At 38.4% G+C, this 26019-nt stretch overlaps 2 protein-coding genes across 3 annotated transcripts; one reads left to right on the top strand and one right to left on the bottom strand.

Annotated features, from left to right (window-relative positions):
- Positions 1-43: 43 nt before the first annotated feature.
- Positions 44-17568, top strand: etfdh (electron transfer flavoprotein dehydrogenase). Of its 2 annotated transcripts, none has more exons than XM_086259776.1 (13): positions 44-110; positions 1458-1616; positions 3757-3986; positions 4445-4526; positions 5974-6092; positions 6535-6612; positions 7070-7216; positions 7978-8118; positions 9161-9304; positions 11060-11228; positions 11951-12133; positions 13012-13233; positions 17046-17568. In XM_086259776.1, the coding sequence occupies exons 1-13, from the start codon at positions 59-61 to the stop codon at positions 17207-17209; spliced, it is 1890 nt and encodes a 629-aa protein (XP_086115902.1). In that variant the 5' UTR covers positions 44-58; the 3' UTR covers positions 17210-17568. The 2 variants fall into 2 exon arrangements, with proteins under 2 accessions (XP_086115902.1, XP_086115911.1); XM_086259785.1 differs by lacking the exon at positions 44-110 and adding an exon at positions 426-738.
- ppid (peptidylprolyl isomerase D) lies at positions 17564-25879 on the bottom strand. Its single transcript, XM_086259798.1, has 10 exons — positions 25694-25879; positions 25063-25203; positions 24441-24547; positions 22536-22724; positions 22257-22376; positions 20328-20434; positions 19954-20095; positions 19395-19481; positions 19118-19160; positions 17564-18034 (listed from the first exon to the last, which is right to left on the bottom strand). The coding sequence occupies exons 1-10, from the start codon at positions 25776-25778 to the stop codon at positions 17946-17948; spliced, it is 1110 nt and encodes a 369-aa protein (XP_086115924.1). The 5' UTR covers positions 25779-25879; the 3' UTR covers positions 17564-17945.
- Between the last annotated feature and the right edge of the window lie 140 nt (positions 25880-26019).

Below are 26019 nucleotides of genomic sequence, written 5' to 3'. Positions count from 1 at the left end.
ACAAACTATCTGTTGACTCATTTGCTTTGGCTCCTCCTGCTGATGACTCCTGGGGTTTATGGGAGTTTGCAGGACAGTTCTACACCTGTCAATCAAACCTAAGACAGAAGGTAAGCCATTTGTCCAAACTGGAATTAAATGGTCATGTGTTTTGAAAGTTCACACTGGCTAAACCTGGCTGAAAAGGCTAATGTTTAAGCCATGTGTGCTGGGTTAAAATTACTCCCAGCAGTTTTGGCTCTCCATTCATCGGCAGCTATGGATTAACTAAATTGTATGAGATAAGATGATGATATTCCAAGGGGAGTTATGGCTCAGACTGGTTTAACTTAGACACGTACGTGCCAATAAAAACTAAACCAGCTGGACATTGGCCTGAGGACACACCTTTAAATAATGCCCGACTCACACTTTACAATCTCATAACACTGCTCTGACAGAGGGCGAGTTGCGTAGTTGTGGCTGTCTTAAGTAAGCGGCGCCGCTGCAAGAGCAGCGCAGTTTTTGACGCTCCTGAATGTATCGGTGTTATGAGAGCCCTTTTGTAAGCTACATACCTCACTGGTAGTTCGCGTAGCAGGTGTGCGGGTTTCATAAGCGTTTAAACTGGCAGCAAAGTAAGGACGTAATAGCTTCTCTTCAGGCTGTATTTTTTTTTCAAAAGACAACCCGCTGTCTGCTTGTGAGTTTGCACTGGCAGACACACAATGTTTCCAGCTAGCAGATACTCATGCCAAGGTACGTCAGCTAATAGCCGGTTAGCTAACACATTTCGAGCTTGCACTGTTTGACGTTAGATACCGCTGTTAGATTTCACCAGCATTTTTTTTTTTACTCTAGCATTTAGTACGTAATTAAGTCGTGAATATGTTTTCCTTGTTGTTAAATGCATTTAGCAATTATTTTTAGAAATGCTAAGCTTAGCATTAGCCCAAACAGCCTAGCACCATCTCCTGTGTTAGCGTAAAGCTAATAAGTAGGTTAAAGTTGAACTAGTAAATAGGTCAGTTGAAATGAGTCCTAGGCCTAAGAAACATTCACTGTTACGACTTTTCAGAGGTTTAGGTACTTATTTTAAGGTCCCGTCATTGTTTTGAAACTTAACAAGCTATTTATTAACGGGAGACCGATGATAAATCGCAGTCTATCTTTGCAGCAGTTAAAGAGTAGCTCTGCAAGCTTGGCACTTAGAAGTGCAGCGGTTGCGCAGGGTAATTACTTCATGATCTAATTGTTGACGTGTTTTGTTTCACAAGTCCTATGACTACATAAGAGGACTAATGAACCTGCCTAAACCCATAGGCTTTGACTATTTGTGCTGGTTGGAAGTCTTTTAATGTGTGTCTTTTCTTTTTTAACCCACGCAGGCTGAAAGCAGTCAAGTTAGAACAGTATTTTTGTTCACGTTACCACCAGCCGAAACTGGTCTTGACTGGCAGCTGTTTTCTGTCTTGCAGCCCACAGATGTGCCAGGTTATTACAGAAAATGAAAACAGAGCATGCTACCCCTCAGCTCTACACAGCACTACACAGAAGGGCATGCTCTACAGTGTCAACACCCCGCATTACCACACACTACACCATCCATCCTCGAGATAAAGATCCGAGATGGGAAGGTAAGTAACTTTGTTATAAGTTAATTAAGAAGTTAGAATCATGTGATTAATTAATTATTTACATAATTATTTTTTAAACACCTTCTGCCCGCTGTATGGAGTCTGGTTTTTGCAAGAGTCACAGAATTGTGCCTGCCCCCAACCCCCAAGCTAAATGCTATTGAGTTATATGCTGATAAATCATTATTTTCAATCCATGTATTCAATACGTTCAATCCACTGTACCCTCATCCTACCTTTGACACAAATAAAGACTGAAATACTGGGTAGAAATCTTTTGTACAGCTTTCAAATGAAACTGCATACGTACTTGTCAAAATCCATTTTCAGCTTTTTCTCCTAGTGTGTTTCCGCATCGGCAATCAGTTTTAGAAGCGTTTTTTTTTAATAGCCCTTTTCCACTAGTACCTACTAGAGATGGACCGATCCGATATTATGTATCGGTACTGATACTGACCTAAATTACGATACTGACCTAAATTACTGGATCGGATATTGGAGAGAAATAAAAAATGTAATCCGATTCATTAAATATCATGAAAGCACCTCACAAAACTTGCGACATGGCGTAACTCAACTCATAACCTTAGCACGTAGGAGCAGTATGCGTAACGTGATAGAGCGGCTGTGGCGTGCGTGACCTCTCGGCGGTCTGGTTGAGCATTTGCAGCTTCACTACCAAACCAGCATTTCATCTCAGAGAAAGTTATCCCAGAGAGAAGTAAAGCAAGTATGTAAGTTCATCTCTGAATGTTTGCAAAGCATTCCCACATTAAGCTTAACAACCGATATATGGAGCGACTGCCTCTCCTCTCTCCCTCCCTCTTCTGTTGCTACTTCAATCATGAAACTGATCAATAATCGGCTGATCAGCTTTTCTGTCGCAACTCTCGTCTCTCTTGTTTGTTTTTGGCCCACTTTTTTTCCCACACTGCATCAAATTAAAGTTGATTACGTCGATTAAGCATCATGAGGTGGAGGGTGGGGTGGTTCCCTATTATATTATTTTATTTTATTTTATTTCTTTTTTGCTGGGAGTTGGCAACCCTATTAGTTAGGTTGCTTAATATTTCCGCTTAGTATCTTTTTAAAATACCAGGATAGGGAGGGTGGTGTAGGTTTAAGTTTATTAGATTGATCAGTATTGCTGAACTATGAAATATTTTGGGTGCAGTGTATTTTTTGCATACAGGTATAACAGAATAGCTTGAGTGTTTTGTTTGTTTGTTTTTTAACTTGAGTATGAAATTATACAAAATGCAGCAAGATATTTAAAAAAACAGTATTATTGATTAAAAAATACACTATATCGGATTCATATCGGTATCTGACATAAAAAAGTGGTATCGTGCCATCTCTAGTACCTACTGGAAACGGATTGGCTCAACTCGACTCAATTTTTAGACTTTTCAATTAGGTGGTACTCAGTTGTAATAGAAAACAACTGAAACCGCAGGTAGTGAAAAGGGGCTCTTCTTGTCATCAGTTTCTCTCAGCATTTCATCACACCTCTTGCACTCGTTCTTTCTGACACACACTTGAAAAGCAGTTTGGCAGACTTCAGTTAGGTTAATGATTTCATGGATTTTGTGGCACACTATATTTGTATATCTTCTAATTAGTTAAAGCAAATTTTCCAGAGGCAGCTGTATTTGAGGAATCATTGGAGTCTGGTGCTGAGTGCACAAAGTCTTAGTCACTGCATGCAGCAATCATAAAAAGAAATCAAGCTGAGTACTCTCAAAGAGAAATTGCAGTGTGGATTTGGTATGCTTGTCAACTCTTAAGCATGAATAAAACAAAATTATTTTTGTTTTTTGTGAAGTCTTATCGTTGTTCTAATGTCAATCCAAATTTAAAGTTCACTGTGTTCATTTATTGCCATTCAGTAAATAGTTTTGTTGCTTTTTTCACTTTTCGCGTTTTCTGTAGCTACATTGATTCCAAAAATTCTCAATTTTTGGTTTGGGGTGGCATTACTTTGGCTTTAACCAAAGTAAGACCATCTGGGCACACAGAGTTGCTGTTTTCATCCTAGATATTTAAAACTAGCTGAGTACTGAGCGGCGTTCTCTTCCACATGAGTAATCATTGGAGTCTGGTCTGAGTATCTCTTCCATATTTAATGTTCTTCATGCAGGTGTCGAAATGGAGAGGTTTGCAGATGAGGCAGATGTGGTGATAGTTGGTGGAGGTCCTGCTGGTCTTGCAGCAGCTATTCGTCTGAAACAGCTAGCCAACAAACATGAAAAGGAGCTGCGAGTGTGCCTTGTGGAGAAAGCCCCTCAGATTGGAGCACACACTCTGTCAGGAGCCTGTCTGGAGCCCAGTGCCCTTACTGAGCTCATTCCTGATTGGAAGGAGCGTGGGGTAGGTGACTTAAAAAACATGTGATTGATGTATAGATGTTTTGTAGATTGTGTAATGCATCTGACATGATTGCATGTAAGGAACGCTGTATTTAAAAAAGGCAACATATTGTGCATACTATCACATACAGTACTCTGCAGGTGTCGGGAGCCACCCCTTATTTCTTTATATTTTTCTAGGAAAACAGGAAATATGAGCAGCAGCTTATTAAATGTGCAAACATGGAAATACATGGAATACTGGAAAATACAGTATATGAGACAGAAACAGAATTTGTACAATTCTGTGAAGCTTGAAAAATTGTTTGGAATGTTAGAGTACAGTACAGGTATAAGAATGTAATTTTTGAATATTAGAAATTGTTATAATTATAATTGTTTTATTATATTGTTATTATAGTTTATATTATTAGAAATCCTTTGGAAGTCAAACCATCAATAATAATGTTTGTACTACAGGCACCATTGAACACACCGGTGACTGAAGATGTATTCAACATTTTAACAGAGAAATACAGAATCCCTGTTCCCATACTGCCAGGTAAAAGCCGCACGTATTAATTTTTAATAAAAATGTTATAACACTGTCTTATGCTATATGTCTCAATAGAGTACTGGCAAAGGGATATTTTAGTTAGGGTTACGTGGTTGAAGGCAGAAATTGGAATTGCACAAATTGGTAAATTCTGGGACTTTCTTGATTACACTCTATTTTCACCAAAAATCTTCATGTAGTCAATAACAGACTGATTCATTAATTGTATATTTGTGTATATTCATGTTCATAGATTCTTAATTTTTTTTTTTTTTTTTTTTTTTTTTTTGTTATTTGTTTGTTTTTTGTTTGTTTTATACATGCTGCTTCATATAGAAATGTGAAAATATTTTTTTAATCAAGTATCCGGTCTTTAAGTCTGAAGTCATAAGCTGTTTCCGGGTCCAAACTCCACTTCAGGTCCCAAAGTCAAACAAGCACTGCATCATCACTGAGAGTTACAAATTATCTAAATTCTTTCATCTCTAATAAAATGACCAGTATGGCTGCTCTACCAGGTTTAACATGCAGGCATCCACAAAAACAGAATTGATGAAGTTGTGACAAATGCAATTGCATGACAGGATGCCGTAAATGGACCAAACTTCAGTCAGGGAAACAACTGAGATAATCCATCCACAATACGAGGTTAGTCATTAATATACTGCTGCATGGGCTGAGCTGTAATTCCATCGTAAGGTTTTAAAAACTGAGCTTTAAAATGTGCTGCAAATGAATATTGGCAATAACACCGAGAGACACCAACAGTGATCACTGACTTTTTTTAAGGGGCTTGTTTAGATTAAATAGAACAAGATACAAAGAATTAAAACATTATAAAAACACAACAGCCTTAATAAATGCAGAGTAGTTTGGACTCTGAAGCAGGGTTTATACGTCATCACTTAAAAACCAGATTATATCATTCCAAATCTTATATCTTTAGGGTGTCTACATGCCCTTTTACAATAAATGTAATAAAAGACCTTAAAAAGTATAATAAACTATACTCCTGATCTCTACCTGTTTAGAAGCGTTTTAAATGGTTTTGGGGCACGTCACTGCAGAAAGTTTCATGGTAGGCTCACGATGTGCATGAGCAAACTTGCCTAAAAGAAAACAATTGCACTATAAATATAAGGTGTGGTTCCAAAAGTCTAGCTGAGACAGTAGAATGGTTGGAACCCTAATGGTATGAGCCAGCCTGTTTGTTAGTCTTAAGGTTAAAGGTTAATTTTAAAGGGTCTTAAAATGGACTTTGACCAAAATATCTTCACAAAAAGACACAGAGGTTTACACTTGATATGGGGTTTTTTTTTGTTTTGTTTTTTTATTTTGCACTGAGATTGTCAAGTCCAAAGACTCAAAAACCTGTAATTCAGCTTATTGATAAAACTCTGGAGAATCCAAGGTGCTCACTTAATCTGTGGATGAACTTTCTTACCGTTCGTAGGCCTGCCCATGCAAAATCATGGTAACTATATTGTCAGGATGGGGAACCTTGTGCGCTGGCTGGGGGAACAGGCTGAGGAGCTTGGTGTTGAGCTGTACCCTGGTTATGCTGCAGCTGAGGTAAGATGGTCTTTGATTTTTCATTGATGTACTATATGTCATTGGCATTCAAAACTTTGTGTGATTGATGTCTTGTTCACGAGACACGGTATCTGAATTACCAGTTGTAAGATATTTACGAAACTTGGTGAGTGCCTTGCTGATCTTGTTTATTCTCTTGAAATTGTTTTTTTGGCTTCTATGAGGCTATCAAACTTAATTAAAACTTACTATTATTGCTTACACTACTGGTCTGGTTTTATGAGTTATAAAAGAATAACAAGAGACTGACATCACAAACCTTGTATGTCTTACTTTACATGATAGGCTTAAAGGTGGTAGGAATTTACAGAATTAGGAATGTATAGACATCCAGTTTTCAACCATCTTAATTAATTGAACATGTAGTGGTTAGTGCTCTCTCAATGTGTAAAGTGTTCATTGTTAACTCTGTTATGTTAAGGTTTTATTTCATGAAGATGGAAGTGTAAAAGGAATTGCCACCAATGATGTAGGCATTGCCAAGGATGGATCACCAAAGGTAATGTTCTGTGAAAAGTTCATTTAATAATACTGTTCCACTCTTGTCTTTGGTGTGTTAGCTTAATGAAAATTAGAACCTTTAGGGAGTTTCTTGTAATCTACACATGAATAGCTTTGATTTATCAGGTCTTTATGTTAAAGATATATAAAACAAACTGAACCATCAGGCATAAAAATATGCCGTTTCTTTATTTATACCTGGGGAAAAGGTCTACAAAACAGTATAGAGCATTATATATGGTGTTTTTGTTTCATACGCTTCATGTAGAAAATCATATTTGGCTCTGAGAGTGTAGGGTTTGATCTATTTCAAGGGTTTTTTCCCCCCATTGTGCATCATTAGTGTCTACAAAAAAAGCAATTCAGTGTTTGTCACCAGGACAACCTAACTATTCTCTGTAATCTATTCAGTTACTTGTCTTTCATCTACGAATCCTCCTCCTCTCTTGCATCAGGATATTTTTGAGAGGGGAATGGAGCTCCATGCTAAAGTCACGTTGTTTGGTGAGGGCTGTCACGGCCACTTAGCCAAGCAGCTGTACAACAAATTCAACCTGCGTGAAAACTGTGAACCCCAAACCTATGCCATTGGCCTGAAGGAGGTAAATACCATACACTGTCTTTATCAGCTTAGTATTTCAAGACTGGATGACATTGTGGTTCTATAAACATAAATAAGAAGTCACTATAAGCTTCAGGCTTCATCGGGCTTGCTCTAAATGCTTAGTTTCAGGGGTTTTTTTTCTTTTCTTGTCTGTTTATGATTCTCTTAATATGGTCATCACAGGAACATAGCACTGGCTCTAGCCACAAACCTTTTGTTTTCGAGACATTGTCAATCAGAATAAAGCCATTGTTATAGGTGGCTTCAGCTTGCAACAAAAGACGGAGTCCACTCAAGTTTACTGGGGTTTAACTGGTTTATTTACAAAGGAAAATGCAATGAGTTGTTTGATGTGTGTGCTTACCTGAGTGAATGGTGAGTCTGTGTCCATCAGCCTAGAAGTATCACTGCCATATTGAGGAGAGGTCACAGTCTAGGATACAATCAGTCCCTGACAATAAAAAGCTGGGCTAGGCCTCCTTAGCTCCACCTGGGGTCATATGACTTACAAAAGCAAACTGACAGGAGGATGATGACAGTTGACTTTAAAGGAAGAAGTGCTAAAACAGAAAATGGATGAACTGAGGCTCTTTACTAAGGCCTAGGATAAAATAAATAATTACCATTTTCAACTTTGAGTTATGCAGAGTTACTAAAGGTTATAATATGGCACTATAATACTAAAGGAATAATATAGTAAAGATACTTCACGATTTGTAACATCTCATTTGTTTTTGATTTTGTGTCTTTTGTCGTTAGCTGTGGATGATTGATGAGAAGAAGTGGAGGCCAGGCAGAGTGGAGCATTCTGTGGGTTGGCCCCTGGACAGAAACACGTATGGAGGATCCTTTCTGTATCATCTAAATGAAGGAGAGCCTCTAGTGGCCTTGGGCTTTGTTGTGAGTGGTTTTGTGCACATTTTACCAATTCATACATGATAGCTGGATGCTCCATGCAGTAAAAAAATGTCAGGATATTGTTTGAGCTTTTCAATAAAGGCTTTGGCATTTTACATTATTAGTTTTTATTATTGAGTCTGTAGAGTATGAATAAATAAAAGCAATTCATTCTCAACATTCATTCTTCCAACTAGATCATATGTGTTGTAGGATTACATATTATGTCTGTGTGCTGTATCTGATGTAGAGATAATTCGAAATTTAAATTGCGCATGTATCATGCTTTTAGCAATAAACTAAGAAAAAAAGGTCTCAAAGCAACCCTGATGTGATCACAGCTTCTGCACACATGCACTGAGACAGTTGATATCACTGGGTTTTGGGTTTTTTTTGCAAATTTTCTCCAACTCTGTCAGACTGGATTATGAAGCTCTCCACTGGTCATTAATTGAGTTCATTTTGCATTTCATTTTACCACCAAAAGACACACGCACACAGTCTCGCTTGAGGCTGATCTCATATTTTGTCCTGATTGCATGATGCCATTTTGAGTTGTTACCTGGATATTCAGAGCTACTGCCATGAATGCCAGGCAGGTTTCACATCTATGACCAATGCCTTTCATGTGCAGTCAGTGAATGTGGCCACACATCAAGCACAGAGGAGTCTGTTTCCATATTTGCCACTCTTTAAACTTTAGCCTCATCCTTCTTCAGACAACTCAACACAAGGTGACCTTGTGTTGTGTTATAGAGGACATTAGAAGTCCTGGTATTTTTTTGCTTCAATGTCCAATGTGAGCTTTCATACCCAAAAAACTTCCTCCCATAGTTTCACTCTGGAACTTTCAAAAAAGTTCAGTATAAGGTTCAGAGTGATCTGAACAGGTACAAAAATAAGTAGGGTCTCTATTTTAAGTTTAAATGATCTGGCAGGCATAGATTGGTGGAAGAAAATGTTTTCAGCCTGCATTTGTCTTCAATGATTATTATTATTATTTTTTCCGCTCAGTCTGTTGAAGTTACAATTTCTCTCACGTCAGGTCGGTCTAGACTACACTAATCCTTACCTGAGCCCATTCAGAGAGTTCCAACGCTGGAAGCACCATCCCTTTGTAGCTCCAACACTGGAGGGAGGCCAGAGGATTGCATATGGAGCCAGGGCCCTGAATGAGGGAGGATGTCAGGTATGTTTGTACTCTGCGTAATTGCATAATGAATTTCCAAAGAGTGAGTACAGCTCATCACAAGATGTGCATCACAACTTAGGTTTACTCTAAGGACTGTTTTAATCTATTAATTAAAGTCATGAGCAATCAAGAGTAAACAAATTAAAGTTGTTAACTCCATATTAACAGCAAACAACAACAAAGAATTGATTACAATATTGTGTGTTTGGTTATTAATTGTATATGGCTACGTTCACACTGCAGGTCTTAATGCTCAATTCCGATTTTTTGATCAAATCCGAATTTTTTGTCTGCTCGTTCACACTACAAATAAAATGCGACAGCAAACGAGCTCTAGTGTGAACGCTCAAAGCGGCCCGCATGTGCAAAAGAAGATGTCACACAACGCGCTCTGTTTAGACACAGAGCAAACAATATTGTTTGACTGATGGCCCTTAATATAAAGACTTCGGACTTCACGTTTCCCAATTTTTGCTTTAAGTTATTTTGTTATTTACATAATAATGTAGATAACCTAATAATTATCCTTATTGCTGTTTTAGAGAGGAGCGGTGCTTCAAAGGATAGTTGCAGATTTCTGTCAGAATCTGCAGATTATACAGTACAAATAAAATGTTCACGTTTCTCCAACGTTGTCTTCCCAGCAGTTTCACCGGGTGGCCAGGAAGCGTTCGCGATGTCTTATCGGGCGCTTCTCCGGTGCTGATAATTGGCGTCTGTCTTGTGTCAGTGACGTAAAAGACGGATTTAATGCGACTTGACCGTTCACACAGCAGTCGCTTTCTGAAACATCGGATATGTATCGGATTCAGGACCACATACGAAAGTGACCCAGATCGGATTTGAAAATATCGGATTTGTGCCGTTCACACTGTCATACCATGATCGGATATGGGTCGCATAGGGTCAAAAAAAATCCGATTTGATGCGCTTTTGCCTGCAGTGTGAACGTAGCCTAAAGCATTTGCATTTGTGAGTCTGTAAAGTGGTTGTCCTGATTTTTCTGTTTATGATTCCTTCCTGGTCAATTAGAATTTTAGTATTAGTGTATTTTAATAATAAAAGGTCTGAAAAGAGATCAGGTAATATCACTTGAGCTATCAGATATGGAGAGGACAAAAGTAGAATATTAATAATATAAACACAGCTTTTTAATTAGTAATAATTGTCATTTGTTTTCCATGGGGCAGGGGTTTTGAGCCACATGCAGCTCTTTTGTCCATTTTCCATGGCACCCTCTGGCTTTTAACATAAACACTAGATGGCTAAGTTGTTACCCTTGGTAACTGCCTTAACTGTGTGCGGACCAGTTGTGCTTAATATGTTTAAAAAATGTTCAACATTACTATATTGACCAAGCATTACATTCTACTTGTACAAGTGCTGAACAAGGTGGAAAGTTAACACTGCTCTCTAATCCATATGGACAGCAAAAGTGATCACCTGGGGTGGCAAGAAAAAAAAAAGTAAAAATATATATATAATATATAATATACTGCTCAGCCACTCCTCATTCACATAGACAGGAAAGCTGGGGCCTTTGCTCATCCCTGAGGGGGTTTTACATAAATAGATGCCTGAATATTAATTAAGTCTTACTTTGTCATGGGCCAGAAATGTGTTTAGACATAGTGACACATTTTCCCAGGTTACATCTGATTAAATGGCCAAATTCAAAAAATCCAATTAAAAGTTTACTTAAAAGTAGAACAGAAGAAAGTTAAACATGAACTACTTCCTGTTTCTTTTCAGTCCATCCCAAAGTTGACTTTCCCTGGAGGACTGCTGATCGGCTGCAGCCCCGGTTTCATGAATGTGCCAAAGATCAAAGGCACCCACACAGCAATGAAGAGTGGCATGCTGGCTGCTGAAGCCATTTTCCCCAAACTCACAGCAGAGACTCTGGACTCGGAGACAGCAGGTACAGAGTTTAAGACCTAGCAATGGTCATGGTAGCTACAGCACCTGTATGTATTACATTTACTCAGTCATGGGATGTTGAGGATTCTACCTCTCTAAATCAAATTCTGAAACAACATAGGGGAGACCCTACAAACCTGGGTTGCACAAGATTGAATGGCAGGTAGCAATTCTGAAAGGTTGAAAAGGTCAGGCAATAAAGGCTTATGAGTTTTCAATACACAATGAGAAAACTTCTTTCCTAAGGGGGCATCATCTTTGTGCTCAAACTGAAGGTGCATCAATCAGGGAACTGCAGTATCAATAAAAATGTCAAGTGTAAGCAGTTTCAAGGGTCATAACTCACTTTCTGAAAGGACAGAATTCATTGACAACGATTTATCACAGGTTCAACGTAACCAAAAGGGAAATAATATACACTTGCCTAAACAAAACCTTTGCATAGGCAACAAAATGGATCTCGTGAGTACAGTGCTTACTCAGTTAATAAAAGTTATGTTTCAAATCTTGTACTCTGGAAAGAAACATTTTTTTTAAATGGTTAGTTAACCAAATTGCTTTTTTACACCTAATGGTAGTGCCCATTTGAGATGGTTTCAGATTTACATGCAAGGGTTTGGTGTAACATTGTTTTTTCCACTTTCATTCATGTTCATTCAGCCTAAAGTCCTTAAATTTGTTATTGTTAACTATCATTTCTATTTTATTATTTCTCCTCATTAGGGCTTCATGTACCTGAGTATGCTGAGAACCTAAAGAATTCTTGGGTGTGGAAGGAGCTGTACGCAGTAAGAAATATTAGGCCATCATTCCACAATTACTTTGGCCTCTACGGTGGTATGATCTACACTGGCATTTTCTATTGGATCTTTAGAGGAAAAGAGCCTTGGACCTTAAAACACTGTGGTGAGTATTGCAGAACAGATTCTTTATTTTAGGGCTGCAGCAATTCATCGAGTAATTTGATAATAAAAAATTCTTGACACATTTTTTTGCTTAGATGCTTCGATTAACACGTGGCTCTGTAGCGCATCATTGTCACCATGAAAACGCGAGCGTTCTAAACAATTATAAGATCTCTTTTCAGCAGCACAGAAACTTTGCATCAAAGCATGGGGCAAACTTCAGATATGCTCGCTTTTCTTCATTTTAGCCACTACATTCTCCTTTAAAGGCGTAAAGACAAACACTCTTCGCTTGTCTTCTTCACACTTACACACAAGCACAAAAACACATGAACCTGAACACACAACAAATCTACCTCGTCAGAGAGTACTTGAGAGTATTTATATATATTTTTTCCATCCATCCATTCTTTTCCACAGGGGAGCTGGAGCTACCATAGGGTGAGAGGCAGTGCAATGTTTTAAAATTTTAAAACATTACAATTACTAAAATAGAAAACCAATGAGCAGTTCATTTAGAAAGACCTGTGCTTTTTCTCTTTTGAGTATTTATTATTGCTCATTAATAAGACAAAAGTATTTCTTATCCAATTATGTGATTAATTGATAGATTACTCAATCACTAAAATAATCGGTGGCTGCAGCTCTACTTTAACTCTTTGCCAGGCTGTAAAAAGTCTGTATTGCCAGTGACCTTGACTTAATGTGCAAAGATTGCAAAGTGGACTACTGTTGGTTTTCCACTGTGTTCAAGTTTGTTGCTGCAGAACGGCAGAAACCGCAAAATACCAGTGGTTTGTCTTTACCTGAGGTCTGAGGTTATCTTATCCTAGCGGATAAATCAGCATTTTGTGACCAACTCTGCAAAATCTTTCTCAGGTACTGATGCAAACCAGCTGAAACCAGCTAAGGAATGTACACCGATTGAGTACCCCAAGCCTGATGGCAAGATAAGCTTTGACCTGCTCTCCTCTGTGGCGTTGAGTGGGACCAACCATGAGGGGGACCAACCCCCACATCTTACCTTAAAAGATGACAGCATCCCGGTCGCCAGGAACTTGGGTATTTACGATGGACCCGAGCAACGTTTCTGCCCCGCAGGTAACGCCACTACAGTCCCTAAAGAGAATTGCAACATGTTTTCCACATAGTAAAGTAAGAAGGTGAAAACTGAGTTCTTGCATACATATCCACATCAAATTAAACAGGGCATGTTAACATTAGTAACACAGAAGCAATGTGCTTAGAGGACAGAGTTACATAATCTAATCATTGTAGTTTATTAAACATAATAGTCACCTTGACATTCAGTCTGTTCAGAAAAGCAAAGCAAACACTTGTACCTGAAAACTGGAACCAGCAATGATTTAGTTCTTTTATGTGTTAAATGGTCAATGCTTTATCAGAATTGCTCTCATTTAGTGTTCTCTTAAACCAGTTATGTGTAGTTGTTTCACCAAACATGGAGCACACATGTACTAGTTAGCATTGTTACCTCACTAGATTGAAACGTCCAGTTTGGTTGGGGGCTTTTGAGAGTTTTTATGTTCTCCTGTAAGTTTTTGTTGGTTTCGCTCCTGTTACATTAATTCAAAGATGATGTGATTGTCTCTCTGTTTTAGCCGTGCCTTTCACTTGACTTAAGCAAGCATAAGCTTCAGCCCCACTTATAACCTCTTCCTTTGAATTATTAACAATGGAGACCTCTAAATAAGGGATTCCGGCCCCTCTTTTACCCTCCAAGGAAGAGTCTCTCCTAATCAATAAAACATTGTTCTGAATTTATCACCTTTGTCTTAAAGTAAAACATCTCTATCCTGGTTTTACTAGTCTGAAAATTATGTAACTATTCCTGTGAGCATCCTACTCAATAGATCTTGAACACAGTTGAATACCTTTAGGAGATTTTGGACCGGTGAATTATGAAGCACTACCCACAATGATTAAAACAGCAAATGAAGCAAAGTCTGGTTGTACATCACTGCAATATAGTTCATGAGAGTTGTACATTCAATTCCAAGGCTCATTGAAGATGTTCTGATGGGTTAATGTCTTATTGAGAACTTAAGCTATTTTGACATATGCAGGCTTTAATGGCACAAATGTTGGGTGCAGTAAGCTCAGATATTAGGTGAATGCCTGTGTGGTATCACATTGCGGTGATGTGCAAAAGTAGCAGCTAATATTATGTCCTCTTGTTTGCTGCTTCTTACAATTTCTTTCCAGGAAACTTCCACACCTTAACCATAGGATTTAAAAAAAAAAAAAAAAACACACCCAAGTTTACCAATTCCTTCTGCGTGCTACATGTGGAAAAAGGAGGCTGTCAAAAATCTTGTATCCTGATTTTCTTTTTCTTCCCCAAAAATATTTTAAGGTCATTTGCAAAAACTGACAGACTGTAAATTTCTATAGGTACCGTAGGTTTTGCATACACACCAGGCAATGTTGCAAGCAAGCTAAGTATTTTAAAAAAAGAGAGCGAGTTGAGGCCAGCATTCCTGGGTGTCTCTGTGGTAATGAGTAACATTTTCTTGTTTTTAAAAGCTTCAGCCTCCATTTAAAACCAAATCTCACAACAAATGTAATGACATTATTATCAGTAGGTTTAGGGTATGAGTGAGTTTGTTTAAGCCAGGTAGACAGGCTCAGGTTCTTTGTGTTTATCTCTATTTAAGTTAAGCTAAACTCATTATTCTGTCTCTCAGACTGTGGCTCCATTTCAATTCTCTGGAAACTGAAACTTAATGATGTGAGGTCTACGAGAAGCAAAATGCAGCACAAGTTGAGACCCACAGACGCAAGCCCTAAAGAGCATGGGAGAAAGGCCAGCAGTTACATTAATACCCCTGTACACAGTGCAGCTTTAGGTCAGCAAGGTCCAAATGCTTTTTTTTAATAGTTATGGGAATACCAGGGTTGGCTGGCGAAAAGCAGCAGAGAACTAACACTGCTTAAATCTATTACTTGCCTCCAACCTTACAGCCTATAAACTATCCTTGAGGTTGTTTTGTTTTTTTGTATTTTTTAATCACAACTATGTTTGGAGTATAATCAGTCAGCCTTACACTGTTCCATATAATAAGGCCACAAAATCTAGAACCTGCTACATGTTTAAAATTTAAAATGTAGTTACAGAAGCACTGTTAGGTTTTGCCCTGCACTCATCATTACCAGTTTCAGGCTGTTGTTTGGAGGCTTAAATTATTATATTTACCGCAGCCTACATTCATCTGGGCACAAACACTCATTAACCATGATTAGTCTAACTAATTTTGCAAGCACGCATTAGGAATATGGTTTTTAAAAAAATCTACAACTTTACCATCACTATGTGCACCTTTGGTCTTTATCATCCACCCATCCATCATCTTCCACGTCTTCAGAGTAGAAGTGGGGCTGGAGTCTATCACTGGGCTTTATAGGGTTTGGTAATAGTTAGGTCTATGTGCTATTAAAATTAAAGCAGGGAGCAGTAATGTAACTAGGAGATGGGGAAAATTAGATGAAAAGCTGATTAAACTATCAACTTTTACTCTCATTATTTCATCTTGTTAACCTTTGTGGTAGAAACAAAACATTCTTTTAATGAGTGGGAAAAAAACGACCAATTTTAGCTAATGGTTCTTCCTACATTAAAAAGATTTATAATTTATGAAAACTTATGAAAATAAAAACCCGCAACATTAAGACATTTTGCCTGCAGGTGGGGCAACCATTAAAAGAAAGACCTGAAGCAGACATAATGACTTGACTATTTTCAGAAAGCAACTTTAAACTGACCCGTGAGTCATTCGTGCAAACTCAAGGGATGAACTTAAATGCCAAATAGTGTGCTCTTTGCTATCATCCAACTACACTTCCACAGTCCAAATGATGTATGCTGTAGGCTGCCGCTGTAGTGTAGATCAGTTACTCCCACACTCAACAATCCTTTCTTCTATCGCATTTGGGGTGACAAGATCTCCCCCTTTGACCTGTCGGCCTGGCTCCCCCTTGCCGTAGCACTCTGGATCCTCATATTTATCGCACTCATGTCTGGGGTGGGGGATCTAGGACTACTGGATACAGACACCCCCAGGTGGGAATCAAACTCCCACTCCCAAACCCAAGGCATGTAGTCTTATCACTACGCTATCCAGCTGCTACAATACCTAGCATAATGGATAATGGCTGGTCTTACTTAGGCTAAAATAAAAAAGGCATAAAAACAGTCTCACTGTAAAAACATACTGAACTAGTCATTGCCCATAAATAGTTTATAATTGACCTCATCACATTCACTGAATGGACATATTTTAGGAAAAGTCATAAAATATAAGTGTTGGTGTTTTATTTCAACTTTCATGCAAGGGGGTCTGTTCTAGCTAAAGCAGTTCTAGTGTTAAGAAATAGGAAATAATATGCAGACCTGAAAGACACATCTGGTCCTTCAGTTTATCCATGGACTGTTTGCTGAAGCCTTAGTAGAAGAAAAGGCTGAAAGAAAGAAAAATTAGTGGCAACCAGTCTTAATGATTGTCAATATATACAGGGGAGGTCAGGAGAGAGTACAACAGTGTCTAGAGCCATCTGTCACATTTGGGGATCCTTTCAAAACTGATGAAATTATGAATGCAGACATGTACTGTCAGATTTTGATCCTCCATCTGGAAAGAATGTAACAACGGCTTCTTTATTCAGAATGTCAGTGATCCCAAACATGCTGTCAGAGGGGTAAAAGCAAGCACCTAGACAGAACACTATCAGTGCAGCAACCATAACAGAAACTATAAAAGGAAGAACTCCTCAGTATCCATGTAAGGATTTGATATAAAAAGTATCTCACATAGATAATCATGTCATTACGTCATTCAAGCAGCTTTTCTTCTGGGTCTGTTTTCTAACTCGTTTACTCTCTCACCCACACTCAGGTGTGTACGAGTATGTTCCCCTGGACACAGGTGATGGGATGAGGTTGCAGATTAATGCTCAGAACTGTGTCCACTGTAAGACCTGTGACATCAAGGACCCGAGCCAGAACATCAACTGGGTTGTGCCCGAGGGTGGTGGCGGACCAGCCTACAATGGAATGTGACCATCTTGGGTGTTTTTCTGCTTTTTGTGTTGAAAGATTACTTGAATATGGAAAATGTGCCTGAGTATATAGAGCTGAAGTAACTATGTAGTTATTTGAGGGTACAAAAAAGGACAAAGGATGTTTAAAAACTTGGTGTTAGAGAAATTGTTTTGCAAGGCCGTGTAAAACTGAAGTCAGAATTTGCAGTTTTTGCTGCTTTGGAGGCATTTTAAAGTGTTTTGTTTTTAAGAAGTACTTGACCAATTGTAATAGTGTATATATGATCACCTCAGGTTCATATCAGCACTACTGGTGGTATATACAGTATTGTATATATTATGATAATGTCCCAGTACTAATAAAGAAACTTGATGGTTGTCCCTCTTGTTTTATTGACCTCAGTTTAAAAAATAAACACAAAAAACAACATAAATAAACACAAATGGATATCCTGCTTGTAGCCAAGAGCACTCTTAAAATTCCTACCATGGAATAACACACACACAAAATTGCTTTGCTAATCTTCAAACCACCTGGTTTTCCAGCACCGTGCAATTAGACCGATGTTCACGATATTCATTACAGTAAAGGCAGGTCCAAGCTTACAGACATTAAGAAATGTGCATGGTGTAAAAACATGAGAGGACCCATGAAATGAAAATACTGAACATTTTCACCTGGATACACTCCTTATCTGTGGGTACAGCTTCCACTGTAAATAATGACAGCCAATTGCATCATGAGGTCAGATAGTTTAGGCAAACATTTTGGCATAGATTTTCTTCTCTCTCTCTTTCTCCTCCTGGATTTTAAGATGGACTTTCTTCAATTCATTGGTGATTGCTGTGAAAAAGAAGAGATTTGAAATTTTATAGATCGGTTCTAGTTTCTATTAACATTTCCCCTCAAATATCCAGTTTTCAGAGCAAGTTTTAGTTCCCATACATCCACTTTTTGCCCGGCTAGTGAGTTTAAAAAGACAGCCTGCTCCTAAAGGCACAGAGAGAGCATGAAGCACACTGATAGCTCTTATCTTCTAGCCTGCAGCCAATGAACTGAAGCTTAACATATCAAAAGGGCTATGAAACACTGTCAAAAAGCTGCAGTTTTGCAGTAAGCCTAATGCACCCAGCACACTTAAACGTACATAGTGAGGATGTGGTTCCTTGAACACTCCCTCCTCCCTCATCCTATTTTCCTACTAGCTATGCAAAATCCAACCATTAAAGAAACTGATTCATTGGTGTGTTGTAGTTGACCTTTCAGGGGACCATACTTTTTCATTTTCTGCAAAAAGTCAAATTAAGAGGAACAGAAATCTTTTGGGGAAAAACTACTGTCTTTCTCCAGCAGGACTATGACCTCTTTGCTAAGTTTGAATAACACGAACATATATTGAAAAATAAAACATAAACTTAGTGTCCCAAAAGTTCGATTCTGTTCATCCGGACGTAGCGTTTTCAGTGGGAGAAACGTTCCTGCTGCTACTACTGCACATTCACCCAATGTATATACTATAAATAAATAAATATAAATATAAATAAATATATATATATATATAAAATGTTCTTCCTCTACCCCCCATTTTTGCACATGTCGAGGAGCGTGTCAGGTTACATTTCACTGTGTGTTATACTTGTATAACTATGCATGTGACAAATAAAGAACCTTGAACCTTCTTCAGATTCAGCTGACTTGCAGGTTTCCCCAATCTTATAAACAGTACATTGCACAGTGACTGGAACTAGCCCACTGAATGAACAATGGGCTGTGAGGTCAGTTCCTTGATCACTAATATGCAAATTCCCATGACCACTGACCAACAACTATTGATCAAAAACCACTGATCATAAACTTGGTGTATTCTTGCTATGAGGACAAATCAAACCAAGACTTTAGTTAAAACAAAACCACTGCAGACCTTACCTTTATCCTCTGGAGCAGTTTCCTGAGCTTTCTTCAGATCAGACTATCGAGTTAGAAGCACAATAAAAATAATTAGTTAAAATCAGTTCTGCTAATTGATTTAAAATATTTTTAATGTTAATGCCAAATTGCGAAATGCTAAACTTCATATTTAATTTTCACTGCAATTGTTTACAGGAGAATCTACTAGATAACTGACATATAAAAGGCAGTGTGTTCATGTTGTGCTGCTGGGTTGTACAGTCTCTAACACAAGAGGCTGTTCTGTAGACATTACCATGGCTTTGTTATATTCCTTTAACCCCTGCCAGGCCTGAGCCCTGCGGAAAAGTGCCTTAGTGTTTCCTTCACTCAGCTCCAGAGCCTGTAAGACAAGAAAAATGATTCTTTGGATGATTTGATAAAATTTTAAGGTCACATTTCACAGAATCTAAAAGATTTCCACATGATTTTTTGAAGTAGACAGAAATAAAACATCAAAGAGACTAAATAGACACTTTTTTCCCTAAAATACATGTAATCTACAAGGAATATATAATCGGTTTGACAAATTCTTTTATTTCCTTTGTAACTCCAGACTGATGACAAGTCCCAAAGTTTGTTAAAGGTGCTGGTAGACAGATTTTAGCCTCTGTAGACAGAATCAGGCTAAGCACTCGTGGGTGCTATCTTCAGCAACAAAAACTGGGTACTGATTGATATCTTAGGTAAGAGGACATAAGCTTAGCATGTGAAGCCTGATAAGTTCACCAGCGGTAAACCCTAACAGCCACACAGGAGCACTCGGCTGAATCTGTGATATGTGCTACAGTCTGCTTTGTTCCAGCTCATGTCACCTGATTGCAGCTGTCCAGAGCTTCCTGCCACAGCTGCATCTTCAGTTTGCAGGCTGCTGTGTTGAGATAGCAGCTGAGGGCTGTGGGCTCCAGCTTCTTCTGTGCCTCCTCTTCCACTTGTTCCCCACACACCTTCAAGTACCTATGAACATAAAAAGATCATTTGTTAGCTTTTGGAATTATTCTTTGCTACCGTTTCCTTTGTTTGAAAATCAGGCTTATACACCACAAAAATCCTCACAGAGCACTTTGACAGATGAAAATCATCTCTGGGTTACTGGGAGTAATATTTAATTCCTGTGGAATATCTTTTCAAAGTGACTTCTCTTTAAGTCAAGGTGATTATGACTGCAAGTAAATCAAAACCACCTTACCTGAAAGCTTTACTATATTTTTGGACCGCGCCTTTCCAGTCTTGAGACTTAAAAAGGTTGTTTCCAATATTCTTCACATCTTCAGCAACAGACAGAACTTTCTCCATCTGAAAAGAAGCACAGGCCAAAGTGAAACTGGAACCTTTGATCTTAATTTGCAGTTTTTGCCATCATTCCTCTTGCTTATGTAAGAACAAGGAGAAGGAGACATTGCTAACATTACAAACACAAAGTCTAACCTCCAGAATTTCTAAACTACTTTATTTCAAAGTAAAATTGATAACATTGATAACATGCACAACAATGACCTCAGTAATAATCTGACTCATTATTACTGGGAACACTTTTCCCCCTGCTTCCATTATTTACCAGACTAAATGTGACCTTGTGATAGAGCTGGGCGATAGAACGATAACGATATGTATCGCGATATAACTTTTACTCGATAGAGAAATTAAGCTATCGCGATAGACCTCGCCGCTCTTGTCGTCTTAAAAAAAAAAAAAAAAAAGGTCAGCCGATCCAAATTCAGTAGCGCAGAGCCGAACCAATCACAGCCGCAGCGTCACGTCGCGTGACTTGTTACGTACAGCACAAGTGCCAAGCCGCACGTGTGTTTGTTTGGGAAGCAGCCAGCGGGTAATGGAGCCAGCGCGTAATGGAGGAAATGAGTGTGCCGACTAGAAAAATCAACCGAGCGTGACCGAAGAGAAAACAGATGATGGTTCCAATGCCGGAGAGATTGTCGAACGGAAGAGCCAAAGAAGCTCCGTAGTGTGAAGGTATTTCGGCTATTTCAAGTCTGACAAAAAACAGAGTAGCATGCACTGTAAATTGTGCCGAAAGCAAGTCTGGAAATACAATAAACTGGTGCATGCGTCACACTGCGCCACGTTATTGTTTCGGTGAAATGAATTTCTACAATACTGTTAATTCTACTCTCTGCAGTGTTTACATGCTCACATATACACACAGTTACTGTCCCTCCACACTTACGACTCGGTTCTGCTTCTATGCCCCAGCTTTGTTTACTTTTTCCCACCGAGGCTTCTAGACTTCTGATTGGCCAACATTTCTGCACGGTTAGGAATCTAGCGCCACCTGCTGCTTTGGCATGTTCATAGCAGCGTTTTCCTTCATTTCTGCCTTTATGTGTGGACGGGATTATTTTTTAAAACGAGAACGGAAAATCTCAGTTTTCAAAAATACCCGTGTACGTGTGGACGTAGCCTCAGTCTCTGACTGGAAGCGCTAATTCGTCATTCGGCTTTTGTCAGACTAAAGTAACTGTTAAAACTGTTTGAAAAGCTCAGCTATACAACAAGGAGAGATTGAGAATTTCCTTTTAGTTCTCAGTTTATTTGATACTGACAAAAGTTAGTCAGTTTTGTCTGTTCTTCTGTAAAATAAACTAAGATTTATTTTTAGAATTAATACTTTATTTCTAAGTGGAATTGACAATTTAGTCTGTTTCATTTGTTCTATTTTGAAACTTAAACGCTTTAGCGGCTGCCTTTTGTGTAGTTTGCAATATTTGCCTTTATTTATCTGAAAAAGTCTCATGTTCCTTAAGTACATCTACCCTGTTGAACTTATTATGGGAAATAAATATTTAAAAACAAGCTGCTGATAATTTCACATTTTACTTGTGAGCAACGGCACATTTAAATCTTACAAATATAGTTATTTGGCTTATATCGTGATAGATATCGTTATCGCCTGAAATGGAAAAAAACATATCGTGATATGAAAAAATCTCATATCGCCCAGCTCTACCTTGTGATATTGATTTTTTTTTAATCCACACTCTCATTTGGCTTTGGATGAGCCAGCAAACAAGCATATTAAAAAAAATGCCACAGTGCTCCTTGCAGAGCAGTTATCTGCCAACCTGAGTCCTTGAAGATCAAAGACAGCGCTGATACTTACATCTTTAAAGTCGATGTCGGAGTCCTCGGGGAAGTCTGGGTGGGCATCTGTTCCATCACTTGGTGCAGCGCCCCAGCTGTCCCCATCCTTATGCTCACCACAGTCGGCTATGATACATGGCTGCAAATGCATGTTAGCAGAAACTTTAAGATAGCTTAACAGACCAAATGTGTTTCGGACTTAACACGAAAGAAAAATAATGAGCAGATTGGTATCATTAACTTCTAAGAGCAGGTGTTATCTTGGTTAAATAGTAAATGTCAGTAAAGACTCATTTACCTTCACAGGGGCATCATCTGTAGTATCAATGCACTCCAGCATTTTTACCACTCCGATCCCTTTCAACACTTGTCCAAAGACCACATGCTTTCCGTCTAAGTGTGGCGTGGGGACAGTTGTGATGAAGAACTGCGAGCCGTTGGTGTTTGGCCCTGCGTTAGCCATGCTCAGAAGACCCACTTTGCTATGCTACATGGAGAAAGAAAATAGGTTGGATAAAGCAGCTGGAACATCAAACATGAGCCATAAACATAGCCATCATTTCTGAGTAACTTTGAATTTCTTTGCTTTGCTTCAGTAGATAATGAAGGCAAAAGAAAGACAAGAAGCACTAAGGGCACAAATATCCAAGCCAAGCATTGCATTTTTAAAATGATAAAACTTCACAAATCAACGTGGCGCATGAGGAAATTCAGCTAACTTTTTAAAATCGCCAGATGTAGAATCATAAGCCATTCTCACACATGAGCATCCGACAATTTCAAGAGAATCAGGTTCGGATTATTTTCACTGTTCTCCTTTCTCACGTGTGGCACGAGGAGGGGTTAAAGCAGGCCGGAAACGATCTGGAACGGCATTTCGGCACCTTCGCTTCACAAGTAATTAAACCTGCATTACTGTTGGCATTACTGCTGAATGAGGTCATTTTTCATGTGCTGTAGCCTGACGTTACTTCACTTGCTCAAACATAACGACATCCCACATAGCCCTTACATCCCCTGTGATGCATGCATGAAGTAGATGTAAATAAAAATAAATAAATAAAACTGCAGTCACTATTCAACATCTAATTAGCTACAAGAGACGAGAAATATAAAGTAACATTTAGATGTTTTTAGGTGGGAGGTCATTACGAGTACACAAAGTGTTTCTGTGATCTCATCTGTGATTTCCCAGGAAGAGAAAAAATGTTTATGTGGAACACTCAGAGATGTGTAAAGATGTAAAACGAGAGAGCAGGAGGGGAAGATAAGATTATTTTTAAAGGTAAGAATTGTTCAACAAGTTGGAAATTTGATCTATTACATGTGACCTCCTAGAGCTTTTAAATCAGATATGGGATCTATACATCATGTGTTGCTCAACCATGTTTTTTTTTTTTTTTAAAGTCTTGCAAAACAAGCTAACTTTGTGTTATTCAAATTGCATAAAAATACTGCACTGGGCAGTTTGCCACAATGTGGTGAAGTTTACAGTAATACATGTTATGTCACAATGGTACGGGTTAAGTTACACTAAAGGTAGCGGATATTAATTTACATTTAAGCTAGAGATGCTGATTAAATCCAGTCAATGAATTTTACCTTTTCTACCAGCTTTATACTATGTATAAAGCAACATTTACTTATGTCTTGCTGAATTCAGGTGGCTAAATGCCAGGAAATAGTGCGCAGGAGGCAACACACACTCAACACACTCAAGGACAGCTTTTACAACAGGGCAATAGCCCTGATCAATGCAAAAAATAATTATATTTATATTTATAACAAGGTGCAATAATAATTAATGTGCAATAATAACAGTGTGCAATACAAATACACTTATTCTTCTTTTTTATTACTAAGTTATTATACTGTGTTGTGTTGTTTGTGTTGCGTTGTGATGTGTCGTATCGTGTCGTGTTGTGTTACATGTAGTGCCAACGTAGGACAGTTTTCCAATTTCATTGTACTACTGTACTATATATGAGTGTGCAATGACAATAAAGAGTTATCTTATCTTATGTCTATTTGTCCTTTGCTGCAATCCAACATTGCACATACTCTGTAACTGAGAGCTGGCAGGTTAAAGACTGGATAATGTTCTCTCATGCACTTCTGTTGGGCAAGTCCTAGAAAAGTTTGGAGCTGCAGTGCATGTGTGAAAATGGCTACAAATTTGCAGTCCTGGTGACAGGTCGTGTACCTTGTAGTGGAAGTTTTCATCCTCAAACTTCTCCCCATAGATGCTTTCACCCCCTGTGCCATTATGGTTTGAGAAGTCGCCTCCTTGGATCATAAACTTCTTGATGACTGGCAAGAATAAATTTACAGCCACATTACTTTTCCTATAATAAACAAACTTAATATTAACACTGTTCCAGGCTTCTTATTATTAAAATTGAACTCTCAAGGGCTCAACAATCCCAAAAGAATCCAGGTACTTACTCTGCATATTAAATGCTTTGTCGCACAACTATTAAGAGAGATCATTTGTGTGAGCAAAAAACAATTCATTTACATTTTGTGTAAATTTGTAAACTGTAGGCATTAACATTATATATTTATTATCTCTTACTTGTCTATATTAAATTTAGCCATGCAAGCAGTATTATTTAAACTCAGTTTTTAAAAAAAAAAAAAAAAGTACTCATAGACCTAGTTTCCAAGCCACTGATTATGCCATGACTTGGGATTTTCTCCTAGGAAATGTACTGAATATTCAATAAACGATATATTCTCCAAATGCTTCGCTACCCTGGATGTCCTTTCAACTACTCAGCTATTCATCTTCAAACTCTCCTTCCAAAGTTAAGAAGTCTATTTACTTCTATGAAACGGGCATCCTTTGAAGTGCAGTGGTTTCCCAGTCGATTTGCCAGTGCCCTTTTCTCCAGTGCACAGAGCCCGGAAGTTTTCAGCGGTCTTTGGGGTTATGTCAGCAAACAGCTCGAGAACAATTCGGCCAGCTGAGGACAGAAAGCAGCTCGGTTTAATCAGTTACAACACCAATGATATTAATCTGGACTATGTTATCAAGCGTCAGTTTCTATATTGAAAAATCATCATTGTTTAGGTAAATTGAAATAATAAGATTGAAAACATTTTAAGTGACCCAAACTTATAATTATAATACAATAGACTGTGTACTCGTTCCTCTTTTAACCTTTCATGTTTCACTTATAAGAATATGGTAACACTCGACAAAAGCACACGTGGTGCATACACTCACAAAACTGGCTCACAAAACGTTTTAGTTTGCCTTAATGCTCTTAAATGGACAAACACGTGTAATTTACAGCTTGGTTTATTTCTAGTTGATAGCGTCTTTGGCATGTGGTATATAAATCAGTTTCTAGAAGTCACTAGAACGTGCCAGGATGGTGCTAAGCTAACAAAGCTAAGGCTTAAAGTGGCGCAAATAGATGTTAAACAACAGTCGATTTCAGATGTCCTGACCTCTCTCCCCATCAATGTCTACGTCCAAGAAGACGCGGGGGTTTGCTGGGTTTGAAGGCTTGTCGGATGGTGTTGGGTAAGACATGTTTTAATAAAAATCAACACTAAGTCTAGCGATGCTAGCTAAATCCGACCGGTGCACTGGAGCAGGTTGCACGGGATGAATGGGAAAGACTTACGACTTCCGATTACTAAATTCAAAATAAAAGCCGGCTGATTACGGTCTATGTTAACAGTATACTCTCACTTAATTTCTAGTGACTCTCACGCGGTTTTAAAAACAAACAGTGTTTATGTAATTATGACTGGCAAAACAAAAATAACAG

Source organism: Aulonocara sp. 'chitande type north' Nkhata Bay, linkage group LG2, assembly GCF_057382095.1.
Source record: "Aulonocara sp. 'chitande type north' Nkhata Bay isolate Kocher_YH1m ecotype deep benthic linkage group LG2, A_spYH_male_GT1.1, whole genome shotgun sequence".
Lineage (NCBI taxonomy): Eukaryota > Metazoa > Chordata > Actinopteri > Cichliformes > Cichlidae > Aulonocara > Aulonocara sp. 'chitande type north' Nkhata Bay.
The sequence above is the reverse complement of the archived record's forward strand: the minus strand, read 5'-3'. Positions and strand labels throughout refer to the sequence as shown.